At 41.0% G+C, this 15,022-nt stretch overlaps 1 protein-coding gene across 2 annotated transcripts in view; it reads left to right on the forward strand.

Moving 5' to 3' along the window:
• DKK2 (dickkopf WNT signaling pathway inhibitor 2) overlaps positions 1 to 3,626 on the forward strand; it is a 93,320-nt gene extending 89,694 nt beyond the window's left edge. For both annotated transcript variants that reach the window (XM_084756368.1, XM_084756369.1), the window contains exon 4: positions 1,352 to 3,626. In XM_084756368.1, coding sequence (XP_084612494.1) covers positions 1,352 to 1,602 — 251 coding nt within the window. In that variant the 3' untranslated portion in view covers positions 1,603 to 3,626. The remainder of the gene's footprint in view (positions 1 to 1,351) is intronic.
• The last annotated feature ends 11,396 nt before the right edge of the window (positions 3,627 to 15,022 follow it).

Raw genomic sequence — 15,022 nt, forward strand, 5'->3', positions numbered from 1 at the left:
TTCTTCATGTTCAAGCACACAGGAAGGCTTTGTGAGGATCTGGGAAGAACTTGACTTTGAAGATAGCCTAGTTAGAATAAGTGCAGAGAGTCACAACTGCTCAGTGTGCTGAGAACGGGCAATGGTTGCATGCTCATCCCTAAATGGGACATCTATGTTACTCTGTCCAAGGATCAGGGAAGCACATGGAAGAAGAGAAGAAGGAATGGAAGAGGCTGAGCATGGGGAGAAATGGTGATGCTTCTCTGGCTACAACATGGCCATTGCATCCATGAACTCACTGTAGCAATAGTCATCTATGCAAGACCTGACAAGACTGATCACGTCAACATTCCATCAGGAAATTGAGGGGCTGATAAGGTTACCCTGTTAGCTAAGGAGCGATTGTCAATTAATGGCTGCTAGGGGGGTTGTTATCTTTCTTTGGTGATGTAAGCAGTGGCTAATGGCAAATGCTCCAGTATATTACCTCCCACCCATGATCAAGCACTTTCCCCCAAATTCTAACTCAACAGTCTCAGATGGTCTCTGTCATTCTGCTTCTTTTAAAAAAAAAATCCTTGAAATTTGCAGCTTTCTTGAATCACAGCTTTGTTTAGACCTGTTGAAAAGACATCAAGTTAATGAGTTTGAAACAGATGCTTTTTTTTTCTCCAATTCACCCCATTGAGGAAAGAATCATCAGGAAAATATCTGAAGTTATACTATAGACTGGGGCACTGAGTCTGTTGTTAAAGTGCTCGCCATGCAAATACAAAGACAGGCGTTCCAATCCTCCTCACCCTGTAAATGCTGGGTGGAGCATGGTAGCTTCTCTATGGCTGCAGCCACAGAACGGAGAGACAGGAGATCCCCAGAGCAACTGGCTAGCTCTAGGCTTGAATGAAAGATCCTGGCTTAGAGTAGGGTCAGACAGTGATGGAAGGTGATTCCCAACCTCAGGCTTGGTCTTTTCACATTTATACAAACACATGTACTTGCACATACGTATGCACACACACACACACACACACACACAGCACTCCCACATAACCAAAAAGCATGCATATATGTACAATACATACATAATCACACAGAGAAAAAGGGACAAAAAGTAGACCATGACCAATTGAACATGAGCACAATCTAGCTGTTCATTAAACTTCATATTCTGATGGTAGATAATGGAAAGAGAAAAAAGTAGACTTATAAGAGTAAAGAGAGAAAAACTGCTATGAATCCAAGATTTTTCATTATCAGTGGCAACATAATGCAAGATAATGTGAGTAAAAGCCCTTTCTGTGATTCTGACTGTAAAGTAGAAATTGTCCTCAAGAACACTTGTAATCCCTCTTTGTCATGTTTTCTATAGGACATGAAGGCGACCCCTGCCTGAGATCATCAGACTGCGTTGATGGATTTTGCTGTGCTCGTCACTTCTGGACCAAAATCTGCAAACCGGTGCTCCATCAGGGGGAAGTCTGTACCAAACAACGCAAGAAGGGTTCTCATGGGCTGGAGATTTTCCAGAGGTGTGACTGTGCAAAGGGCCTGTCCTGCAAAGTGTGGAAAGATGCCACCTACTCCTCCAAAGCCAGACTCCACGTGTGCCAGAAGATCTGATAAACCCTGGGAGAGAAATCGCTAGCAGACTGTGAATTTGTGTATTTAATGCATTATGGCATGATGGGAAGTTGAGTTCGGGAGGCCGAAGAATAAGGAATGTGGGGAAAATGTGGAGTGCAAGAGGGCAGGACTGAATTAAATAGAGACAGTGACAACCAAAGCACAACCAGTGTTTCCATTATGCGACTTGTTTATGTAAATAATGTACACATTTGTGAAAATGCTATTATTAAAAAGAAAACACACCGGGGGACTTGCTGGCAAATACCATGCAATTTCCCAAGAGTTCATCTTTAGCTGGAGGGGACTGTTCCTTCAGATTGGCAATGGCTATAAAAAATAACCTAAAGCCATATTTCTACTCAAAGCTACAGTTTCATAAATTACACTAACTGTCCCTTGACATAAGATCATCTTTAAAACATGGGAAAACTGAATGAACAGGAAGTAAACATACGCAGCATCGTTAATTTGCATTAGAAAAATAATCTTTTAATTCGGAACTCTCCTTTGACTTCTCAAATAAAGGCCTTGGTAGACAAGAAGAAAAGGCAGTCGATATTTTCCAAATCACCTCAAGATCCTGGCATGGCATTTAGACATTAGAAGAAGAAGGTAAACATGTGTCTCCTCAGACAATTAATTTTTTTAAACAAACAATTGCACCCGAATTAATAAAGACGGATAGAAAACAAAAACAGTTGCTGTGTTGTGAAGGAACGGCATCTCAAATGGAATGCCTTCTCAAGCTAGAGCCATTTATTGTGTCTAGTGCAATGCAAGCCACAGGACAAAATTTTCACAGATTTCAAAAACATTAAAGATGTCCAACACAGGAGGGGGACTGAACAATGGAATAGGGACTGTTTTGCCAAAGCTTTGACATACCCTACAGGTGATAGAATTAGACTGCTAAATACATTTATCTTTGCGTAGCTGGAGACCAGTAAGGTGAAGCAGACACTAGAGACTTGAGTAACAGCTGTACTGTGTGGATCCCAGCGGGGGAGCAGAAGAGATCCTGTCATTTGCCCAAGCTTTAAGGCCATGTGTCTGAAGCACAGGCTGAACTTTGATGACTGACACAAGAAGCTCCACAACCAAAGTAGAAACTCTCCATGGGATTTACTGTCCTCATGCGGATGAGCTCAGAGTGATGCAACATGTCCACCCTAGCCCCAGAATATTTCACGCCTTTGAGGTCGTAAAATAGTCTCAATATGAGAGGATCATACAGGTTGGGTTCTCTTAAGCCAGGTGGTACAAAAGGAACCTATATCCCCCCCCCCCCCCCCCGCCAAGCTTTAGACTGATGATGTCATCAGAAGTTTCTGTACTAACCTCCCGATGGAGTAGGTATTTCATTGCCATGGACATAGTTTCTATTTTCTGCAACTATTGAGAGTTAACAAGTAGTAACATGGGAAATCAACATCTGTCCAATCTACAGAAACTCCCAGAAACCATTTCCCTAGTCTCTGACTTGACATAGTTCTAAATATTACATCTAGAGTATAGAAAGGGAAAAAAGGATATCACGCTGTAGCTTATACTTTTGTAGCCCCCACACCACTTTCTTGTTTTATTTAAATCCCACCTGTTCTCTCAAAGTCCAGCCCCACGAGTGTCAGCTTCTGACACACATCTTGCCAGGATGATAATGGTTTGTGCTCTGCATATGTCTGCTAGAGCAAAAAATCGTAGGTTAATTTATCCAGGAGCAAAATTTGTGGTTTAAGCTTGGTGGCGTGAAATTGGGAACATGTTGGTCAGAATTTTCTACAAAGCAACGACACTTACAATCCAGCTTCCACATTATTTCCCTTATATTCACCCTCTCAAAAATTATTATTTGAAATAATTTATTTACAGGAAATGTTAATGAGATGTATTTTCTTATAGAGATGTTTCTTACAGAAAGCTTTGTAGCAGAATATATTTGCAGCTCTCAACTTTGTAATTTAGGGGAAATGTATAAATAAGATGAAATATATTAAATTTTTCTCTTTCAAAAAAATTGAGTGCAAAGTGACTTGTGTTTTCTTATGGGAAAAATGTTCATGGAATCCTGAAGTTTTAAGAGTTTCAACAGGATTTGGTATTAGTCTTCAGCCTGAATGGGAATCATCTGGTTATCAGCACCATGAGGTGACCCAGCTTACTGTTACCAAGACAGCTCATTGTACAGTTGTACAATGGTTGCAATTGCTATTTATAAAGTTAAACCAACAAATTTCCACTTATGATTCTTCCTCCACTGATTCTTCCTTTGCCTTCAGGAAGCTCTTGAAAGAAGTCTCTAGAAGCTTCTTCAACAACAATTAAGGATGGGCACTATACTCCCCACAACCATCTCTCTTACAAGAAATTTTCCAAAATGGAGACTCAGCATGATTAGTGGATTTGCTTATTTCCATCTTCTGTGAAATCACTCCTGTTAGGTTTCAAACCTTGAACAAATGACTGAGGCACCTATTCAACATATCAAAGCAAACACTAGCAGCCAGATTCTTCCTGTATCTCTCAGTTTCCTGCCTACTACAAGGGCCATCCTGGGTGGTGGACTCCACCTCACCCTTAGTCCCAACTCTCCAGCCCTGGGGGCAGGCATGCTTTTCCCTATATAATCCAACTGTAGTACTCTTTAAAAAACAAAAAACAAAAAACAAAACTCTAGTTGTGGTGTTTAGCCCTACCTAGGAAGGAAAAGGCTGGTGGAGAAGGGACCCCCTTTACTTCTCCTGGATGTTTAGCATGGACAAGTCTTTGGGGTTATGCCAGTTTCCATCAACAACAGAAGCAGCCAGCAGTTTCCTCCAAGCCACTGTGCCTCGAAGCGTTTCTCTCCATCTGTCTGCTCCAAGATGCCACACATCACTTGTCCCTTCAAACTGCCACATGCCACAGACCAACACCACATACCACACACCAACACCACCAACACCACATAACACTCTCTCTCTCTCTCTCTCTCTCTCTCTCTCTCTCTCTCTCTCTCTCTCTCTCTCTCTCTCTCTCTCTCTGAGCTCTCATTTATAGCCTCAGAGCCCTAGGCCACGCCCTCTCCATGCCGCAGGAGGAAGGCCTTACCAGCTGGCAAAAGCCACGCCCCTGCAAGAAACAATTAACAGCTGCAGACAAACTAAAGCTCAAACTGAAACCCCACACGTGGGATTAGAACAAAAACATATTTACATAGCACAATTGAGTTTACAAAGAAACCAAAACTCCCATTACATCCAACCATTTTGGCTACCCCCTCTTCTTGTACCTTTGGTCTCCTGGCTGCTGCACCTGATTTTCCTTTCTCCCTCCTTCGTTCTTCTCCTCTCCCCACATGGCTCAGGGTCATGTCCACACTGGACTCACCCAGATGTCCCTGTCTCTCGCTATGCTCTTCCACATATCTATAATAAACTTTCTTCTTCACATACCTAGGAGCACTCATTTCCTTTTATTTATTTATTTGTTTGTTTGTTTATTTATTTGTTTATTTTTATTCAGCTACAAGTGTTCATAACTGTGGAAGAAAATGAATCCATTTATTTGGGTCTGATTCACCCCAATCTACTCCCTGGAAAGCTGGTTTTTCGACTGCATTCTGCGCCTTACGGGTCAGGAGAGTTTGACTGACAATGCTCAGCATGAGATATGGGTGGATGGAAAAGCCATGTGGTATTGTGTCTAGAAATGCAAAAAGCAGATATTCTGTGACAAAACGGGGTGGATTGCCTGTAGCAGCTTGGTGAAGCTGGAATAGTCACAGGGATACAGTAAAGAGTTAAAGATCTCCTAAGCATGGCTGAACCATTTCCACATCATTTTAATCAGTCACTTAGGGTATTTCTTGTCATTCCTTCCCTCAAATTGAGACCATTTGTATTTCCTTGTGAAAATGTATTTTTAGACTCTAACAATCCTATGAGTGACTTTTTTTTCCTCTTTTCTGCTGCACTAAATGGCATGCTTTGAGAAGTGACAAATGTCTTTTCCTGCCCCCCTTTTAACCAAAAAAGTACTTAAATATGCTCTCTATCATTTGGTGAACAATTATGTTGTTACGTTTTTTTTCTTCCTTCTAATTCAGGCTAGTTAAGAACAAAAGTCTTTCAGAAGGCCAGATAACCAAACAGTACTCTATTGTAGATAAAATTAATATTAGAGAATATACCATACATCTATGGACAAAGATATTTCCATGAACTAAGCAATAGTGTAAGATTATGAACCTGTGAACCTGAACTACATCAGTCGTGTGCTGTGTGAACAGTCCTTTCACATTTCCTACACGGACAGGCAGAACAGAATGACACGCTTCCTCTTCAAGTTACCATTGACAGTGAAGAAGGAGTAACAAAGTGTGCAATGCATTTCCCACTCAAGAATTTTATTCAAAATTCCCCAAATTGGACAACTCATCTCATAGGTGTGAGGGCTGAAGTTATCACGAGACTCCATATTAAAAAAGTATTCAAGTTACAAAATAAGACTCTACCTTACAGCACACCATTATCCATTCTATACCGCTGTATGAAAGCATTCTTATATTACTAAAATTTTAGAATAAAGCGTGACCTGCTGTCTACCAATGCAGTGCTGTGGATTGAGTATGACTTGTGTCCCATCCAAGATCCATGTGTAGACAACTTGATCTCCTGAGGAGCCTACTGGAACACCCATGAGTCACTCGGGGCATGCCGTCAGGGAGTAGAGTAGGACCCAAATCTCTCTCTGTTTCTGGTTTGAAATGTAACAACTTGTTTCTAGATGTACATCCACAATTATTATCAATATCATAAGGCAAAGTATCCAAGAGAACCCTTACTATTTGCTTCTATTATATTATTGGACTTTCAGCTTGCACAATGGGAAAAATTGTTAATTAAATCAATTCCAATATTACTCTGATCCCAGATCTGGAGAATAACTCCCCATTCTTTTTACCATATCAACTCTATCTGCCATATTCTCTAACATAACCTATCTGAAAATTTTCAGTAAAAATAAGCGTCACCTTCAGTATCCAATAGTAGAATGCACAAATGTATTTCAGTAATAATAAAATTTAATATGGAGAAACCTCATATTTGAATACAGATCCTCTCCCATTAAAATTCCTTAGAGAGAAATGGAACTTCAAAAAATAAATTATCTTGCATGTTAAACTAACTCAAAACAAGTTGAAGTCCAAAGGAATTAAATTGTGCAATCTTTATCTTCCTCTTTAAATGAGTCCCAAACAACCAAACTTCAAAATCTTCAAGTTAATAACAAAACGGTCTCTTCATTATTCTGTACTCTGAAGGGTTCCTGCTGTCTGAACTAGAACTCCTTGAACAGCTGTGACCAAGATGCTCTCTTAGCTGACTATAGACCCAGTAACACATCAAGGACTTACTCACTCAATTTCTAAAGTAACTACCTTTTTTAAATGTCTGGTGAATTTTCAGGATAGAAAATCCTAAGACAGAGTGTGACAACATTAAGAAAACAGGTTGATCTTCGGTATTTAGACCTGTTGTTATTGACAAACATTAGTCAACACATGTAGGGCTTAAGAATTGTTAAAGACCCTAATCGAGGCACATGGAACTGCGTGAAGATAATTCACTTATATCATAGGATGTAATTTTTTCCTCTTTACTTCATAAAATTTCCCATCAGTTTAAACAGGAATCTGAAATTCTGATCTATGATCTATGAAAGAAATAATGCTTTATCATCTATCTGTCTGTCTGTCTGTCTGTCTTACTATATCTATCTCTGTCGCTCTCTTCTCCCTTCTTCTTTACTTTTAAAAAATATTTTTATTTTTTGAGATTATAATATAATTGCATCAGTTACTCCTGTTTTTTTCTCAAAGTCATTCCATGTACCCCTTTACTCTTTCTCAAATTCATGGTCTCTTTTATTTGTTAAATATAGGTATATATGTATACAGAGAGACACATACATATATATATATACACACATACATATAATCTTTTTATATAATCATATATAACAGATTACAATATTGCATATTATATATTACAAAGTACAATGTTTCTAAACATAAATACAACCTTTCAATCTATATGTTATATATATGTATATGTATATATATATATGTACACATGTTTTCAGAGATGGCCATTTAATATTGGATAATATTGAGTAAACAATTGTCGTGATTTTCCCCGGAGAAGACTACTTCTTCTGCGCTCTACATTTCCTTGTTGTCCCTGAGCTGGATCTGACCTGAGAAACCCTTCATGAAGACCAGAAAGCGCCATGCAAGCTTCCAAGGGAGGGAATCAACCAACGGTCTTATCTTGCTATGAAACCTATGATCCATAATTATGTCTAGCACAGCATGACAACACCAAGGGGGCAATAGTGGTACTCACGCCTTTCCAGTCAGTAATCAATAGCTCTCTGATTAGACTTAAGACCGATGCACCACGAGGGAAATCATGCCTGGTACTAGAAACTAATTATGCAGGCTGGTGAAGTCACGGATGGTGGAGGTGAACTTACAAGTGCCACTTTCCTAAGCCAGCAGAATGGCTCTGCATTTGAACACATGGTATGATGCGAAGAGAATCAGCCTCTATCTTCTGTTTTCTCCTACAGAATAAGTGGTATTTTTGAGTTATTCCTTCCATTATACAAGACTGGTGGAGTTTAAAGATTTGCTGTGGTGTTAACCATATTCATGTTTCTTTCTTCTATGTCTGGCATATTTGGTGCTTACCCAAGAACAGGCTCCGCTGAATGGCATATTTCTGAACTAAAGCTGTTACTTTTACTTTGGAAAACCATTTTCAGAAAGGACATATTCCAACAATCCCAGGGTGTACTCTTCTGGAGCTTAAATATGGTTCACGCTCCCCAGAGGATTATATGCTGGGAAATTTGGTCTTTAAGGTGGCGGTGTGGGCCATGACCAGGTGAGTCTTAGTTGGAGGTCCTTAGGCCGTTGAGGTTATGCCCTGCAGAAGGAAGGCGCTGAGTGTGAGATCCTCTGTGATTTTTTGGAGGCCATGTATTGTCAGGCACTCCACCACCTCCATCTGCCCTGTAGCACAAGGTCTTTAAACTGATCTGAGGTGACACAGGCACCAGGTGAACTAACGAAGTGAATGATTTCATCTTTAGGTCGCAGTTAATCTTTTAACAGGATGGATAGGTAAATAACTTAAATAACCCATGTATTAACATTAGAGGAGACGAGAATAGGCATTATGAATGAAGCCAGAGTAAGAAAGAGAAGAAAAGGGAAATGACTGGTGTTTATATTCTAAGATCACTTGCTGAGGAATGGCTCTTTGGATGAAGTCAGCACAAAGCTGGAGTGAACTGAAAGGTGATGATTTAAGGTCTACGGGAACAGTGGGGCAGCAGAAGAGCGAACGCACATGCCTGTCAGTGGGATGCAGCTGACTAGAGCAGCCTGGGGTGAGATGAATGAGACAAAGACAGAGCAGGACTGGGGTCGGATGGTAGAAAACTGGGTGTCACATCAGTTTTATTGTGAAAGAGATGAAGCCGGTAGAGGCTTTGGAAGGAAAGGACATAAATGGGCATGTTTTGCAAAGATTGGGCTGCTGGCCAAGGGTAGACATTAGGATGTATAGGCAGGATCTCATGTTGGTTCCAATAGTGAGGAAAGGTAGAATTCATGAGAAGGGGCTAGATTTAGGCTGTGGACAATTACCTGAACTAGCCTGTAGGCTAGGTGAAAATTATTAATTAGAAAAGGGAATCTCTCATGGAACATGCCCCTTGCTCACCAGCCAAGGACAATACAGGCCGTAAACTTCAAACCCCTACCCAGATCTAGCCAATGGACAGGACATTCTCCACAGTTGAGTGGAGAGTGGGGTCTGATTTTCACGCGTACTCTGGTGCCTCCTATTTGACCATGTCCCCTGAATGGGGAGACCTGGTGGCACTCAGAGGAAGGATAGCAGGCTACCAAGAGGAGCCTTGATACCCTATGAGCATACACAGGGGAAGGAGGTCCCCCTCAGTCACAGTCATAGGTGAGAGGAGTAAGGGGAAAATGGGAGGGAGGGAGGAATGGGAGGATACAAGGGATGGAATAACCATTGAGATGTAATATGAATAAATTAATTAAAAAAACCTTCATTAAAAAAAAAGAAAAGGGAATCTCCAAGTCTAGTATGATAATCAAGAGCATAGGACGAGGAACTGCTCTTAAGAGAAGTTGAAAAAAAAACTCTTTCTACTGCGTACTTAGTATATAAATAGTCTGTGTATTTTATATATAAAAATAATTGCATTAGTACAGTACAAATGAATGTTTAGCAAGCTCCCCTTGGTAAATCTTTTACCAGCCATCCTGACATCTTAAAAGATTCTATGCAGAATGGATAGATCACATTATCAAGAAAGAATTTGTTAGATACCCTGTGGGAAGTGGTTTCAGAAAAACAGAGGGATGTGACTCGGGGAACACAAGAAACCCAAGCTAGAGCACTGACCACGCAGAGTTTTAAGTGAGGACATAAACAGAGATGCATCAACTCAAGGCTGGAAATCCTGAAGGGCGCTAATAAGGAATTTCAATTTGATACAGATGTCAAAGGGTGTCAAGGAACACTCACAAGGAGAGACTAGTTGACTCACAGCGGTAGGTTTAGAAAATTACTTTAGCAAAGGGTGTAGCTCAGGCAAAATTCCCATTGACATCGGGCCAATGGATTGCATTAAAGGCCAATTTGTCAAAGCAAGTCGTAGCTCTCTTTGAGCATTAAGTAAGTGTATAGTGCTGGGTCTGGGAATTCTAAAGAAATAACAATATGCAAGTAATTGAAGTACTTTCCTGAGAAATCCACTTGCCATCGGGCCTCTCACACATACGTCATGAATACCACAACACACAACCTTTTACATTTTCCTGGGGGTCGCCATTTCTTATAGATGCCAGGGCCTTATTTTATTTGCTCCACACCTTCCCACTTCACGGCACCTGTTACAGCAGCCCTCATCCTGTTATTTAATGGCCAGTCAGCCTCCAGAGCCTCATAACAGATGGAGACCATCAGATCAGCGTAGCACATGCAAGAGATATTCTAAGTCCTACTTAAGTGTTTCAGACAAACATTGAAATTGAGATCATTTTGTCTTCCATTTCCTTTTCTGCCTTGTCTATCATTCCTGCCAGCTGTGTTCGTTCTCTTCCAACAGCCGTTGATTCTGTGCCCAGTTGTGTGCCATTCTGAAGTCTGATTTAGACATCAGTAAGACCAAGTAATGTTTATGGGAAGCTCACACTTGATTGGTTTAACACACATCCATGCCTTGCAATTTTTCAAGATCCCTTTATGATGTTTGAGAAGAAAACCCAAAGAGGCTCTCTTCTGCATGTTCCAAAGGACCTGAAATTCTCATGGATAAAAAATCAACCATGACTATGGACACATGGCGGGGGGCAGGGAGGGGCAGGACCTATGCAGAATGCAGGTTAAAGGTATTTCTGAACCTAGTAGGACGTTGCTCAAAAGGCTGCTTTCAGGTTACAGAACGAATAAGCACTACAGAAAGAAGTCCCACAGCAAAACTACTCGGTTTAACAGTAGAACAGGCCAAAGATATTGACTATCTGGAAGGAAGGGGAAGTCAACAGTCATCCGAGAAACTATTCAAGCATGCAGACTTTCCTTATAGGGACAAAGGTTTGGTACCCTTGAACAAGCCAAGTAAAGGAAATGCTAAACAAGACTGATGAGGAAACACTGGCTACAAGGACTGGGGTCATAGGACATCTTGTGAGTTAAGGTCTTCGGAACAACATTGTTATAGTTCAACGTGTTTTTCTGATTCCAGTGGTCACTTACTGAGATGCCAACTCTTCACTTTCTAGGAACTAGAAAGTGTTGTTCTAAGGCCTCATCTGCAGGAAACAGGCACAGGGACAATGACTGCTACCGTACATTCATGTAGCAGTTTGTATTTTGCCTCAGAAGGCTGCTATGTATCCCTCCACAGGTCCTTACAATGAGCCTGTCATGCTTTCTGATGACTTCTTACTGTGTACCATGCTGCTAGGTTCATGGTAAAGCTGCAGCGTTCCATCCTGTTCTTCACAGCAACCACTCTGGAGCTAAGAGAAGTAGAGTTAGGGTTTGAAACCACGGTGCTCTTAGGGCATCCTTTCCATTTTTAACTAGTAGCTTAGGCTGTTTCCAGTGGAAGTAACCGAGCCTTTTGTGATTTGTGTTGTTTTTTTTTGTTTTTGTTTTTGTGTGTGTGTGTGTGTGTGTGGCTTCCTTCCCATCACAAAGTCATGAATATAAGATCCGATGACTAAGGCTGTCTTGGGCTATCACTCTCACTGCACTACACTAACACAATTTCCCAAACCATCTTTCTTAACTTCAAGAACAGGCAAGCTATAGCTGAAATTATGGGAAATATACCTTCCTCTTTTTCTCCACTCCATAGATATTCAGCCCTCATGGTCTCTTTTCAGAGGGCAAATTCAACCATCTGTCAATATTTTGGATAGTGTTAACCAAAGCAGGTTATGCGTATTAATACTCTGCAACTTGCAGTCAATTGATATGAGCACAATTAAAGTACAAGCCACAAAGCTAATGAGAAACAAGAGTAGGATTTTTCAAACAGGACTTATAATATGTTACTAGGACTAGGCTAAGACCAAGACTCTAGAACAACCACTCGCTCTCCAGGCCACAACAGTCTGCCTTCTGCTGTGATATCAGAATTCTGAGCAGAAAACCAAATTTCTATTTAAAAATTATTACTTGAAATTACTTGAAAAAATTCTAGAAGATTTTTCAAATAGTCTTTGAAAGTAGTATTTTTAGAAAATTTCCATGAATATATTACTTTTCCCCCCCAAAAGTCAGTATACGATTCCACTGGTCTCGTTCTTTGGCCTATGTCCATCTTCAGACCAATATCTGTTTAGGGAACACAACAGATTTTCTAAATGTAATGAAATTAATTGCCTGCATATCATTCTGTGAGGAAAACTGAAAAGAAGAGCCTGCAGAATGACTAGCCAAGGTTACTGGCTTGGAGGCCAGAGGAAGCAGAGACGGGCATGTACCCAAACTGCTTAGTCTTCACCATCTTGCTTTACCTGAGTCTGCACTCTCTTCTCAATGTTTTTCAGTCATTGTTTCTTGCGTACTGTGCTTAGAAAAACCCGTCAGTTTCTGGAGAGCTGGTGAGTCCTTCTCTCAGAAACAGCCCTTAGTTGGCATCGTCTCATCATCTATCAAGTCAGTTCAGCTCCAAAAGGAGGAAAGTGGGGCCGATTTCATCAGTTTAGATGTTGCTTCCTCAAATGCCAGGGTTTGGAGGCTGGAAAGATGGCAGCTCAGTAGTTTGAAAGATGTGCTGCTTTTGCAGAGGACTGAAGTTCAATGCCCTCCCTCATGCCAGACAGCTGGAAACTACACCAAACCTCAGCTGCAAAGTGCCTGACACCCTCTGGTTGCCATCTGTGAGCACGTGGCATTATATGCACATACTCACACACAGGCAGACTGCATATACACAATTAAAAAGTAAATAAATAAAAGTAATATATTTGAATAATAATTTTCACTAGAATCTGAAAGGTGGGACATATTTTGCTTTTTGCTGTGTTGCTTTTTTTGTGGGTGTGTCTTCCTTCCTTCCTTCCTCCCTTCCTTTTCTTTCTTTCTTTTTCCTTCTTCCTTTGTCTCTCTCTCTCTCTCTCTCTCTCTCTCTCTCTCTCTCTCTCTCTCTTTCTTTCTTTTTTATTCTTCTTTCATTTCCCTTCAGGAAAGAGCAGGCCTCTTAGGGCTATCAATGGAACACGACATGACAAGTTACAATATGTTTAGGGACAAACCCTCATATCAGGGCTGGGTGAGGCAACCCAGGAAGAGGAAAAGAGTCTCAAGATCAGGTAAAAAGAAGTCAAAGACACTCTCACACCCACTTTTAGGAGTCCCATTAAAAGACCAAGCTAAGCAACCATACCATATATATGCAGAGGACCTAGCACAGACCCATGTAGACGCCACGATTGTCACTTTCGTCTCTGTGGAACCCTATGTTTTTGTTGTTTGGGTTTCTGTCTGTGTGTGTGTGTGGAAAAGAACAACTTGAAGAATGAGTTTTGAAAAAGGAAAAGGCTTTGTATTGCTATGATTTTCCAACACTATGCATGTTAAGTGAGGAAGACTTTAAGCTGATTTTGGCCAGTTTGTAACTGGGTTCTGGGGGGCAAGGAGGAAGCCCAACTGTAAAAGCTCTTTATTTTTCATTAGGGTCCTATGATTTTCAGAGGTATCAGTATCTTTGAAATCACTTGGACTTGAAACATAAATAATAATGCAGACATAATAAAGGCATCTGGATTATCTACCTTTAACAGTTATATCCTGGGGGAATGAGAGGCACCTGCTTCATGCTCTGGACTCCCTGTTCTTCAGGTTTCTTACTGGGTTTAGCTAACAGGAGATGCATCTGACAGTGAGACACAAGGATTTAGTATCCATGTCCTCTGAGCGTTATCCCTGATATGTGTAGTTTGGTGGAGGCTGCACTCCACCTCAGTACAGATTGGGCTGTGTAGCACCTGTGGAATGCCAACATGGTCTTCTCTGGGCCCAGTGGTGGTACATCCTGTGTTCCCAGTCCCCAATAATTCAGCCCTCCTTACTTCCTGTTCCAAACCCTTGCACCATCACATAAACAGCTCTCTCATCTGTCCCTCTGCACTCACTCTGTCCCTGTCCATCATGCATTTCCTGCCTGATACCACACTGAAACCTGACTCTCTCTCCGACCTTCCCTTTCTCGTTCTTCTCCTTCACCATCTATGAAAGTCAGGATATAACCTCATAAGGTCGATAAATAATCAAAACCAGGGCTCTGTCTGCTTTCCAAGATGTTCAAGTTTGTCTACAGAGTGCTGGCTTATGTGCCAATTGTAAGAAACTGTATCATTTGACAAGTTAGAAAACTGCATGTTTATTCTATAAAATATAATTTTTAGATGCGTCTGGAGAACAAACAAAGCAAAGCAAAGCAGAAAGTCAAAACAGAATACTTTGTGCTATAGGAGAATTCTTGCCCTGAATTGCTGCTTAGCGTTAATTAGTGCTAAGGGAGAGCAGAGTTCTCTTACCTTTCCATTCTTCCACCACCTGCCACTCCTCACACCAGCTTCCTATTTTCTTTTTAAATATCAAATGCAGGCTGTTGTTGTTGTTGTTGCTGCTGCTGCTGCTGCTGCTGCTGCTGCTGCTGCTGTTCCTTTTGGAACATTAAGGAAAAATTGTCACTTTTCTGGGAGGTCAGGAGTTCTCCACAGTGTCCTATTGCCTCTGACTGGCTTCCACATACTGCACTCTCTGGCCAATCCTTCTGACCTCACTTCCTGCCAGTTTGCTCTCTTCTCTCT

This window comes from Acomys minous (assembly GCF_964271855.1).
Source record: "Acomys minous genome assembly, chromosome: 14".
Lineage (NCBI taxonomy): Eukaryota > Metazoa > Chordata > Mammalia > Rodentia > Muridae > Acomys > Acomys minous.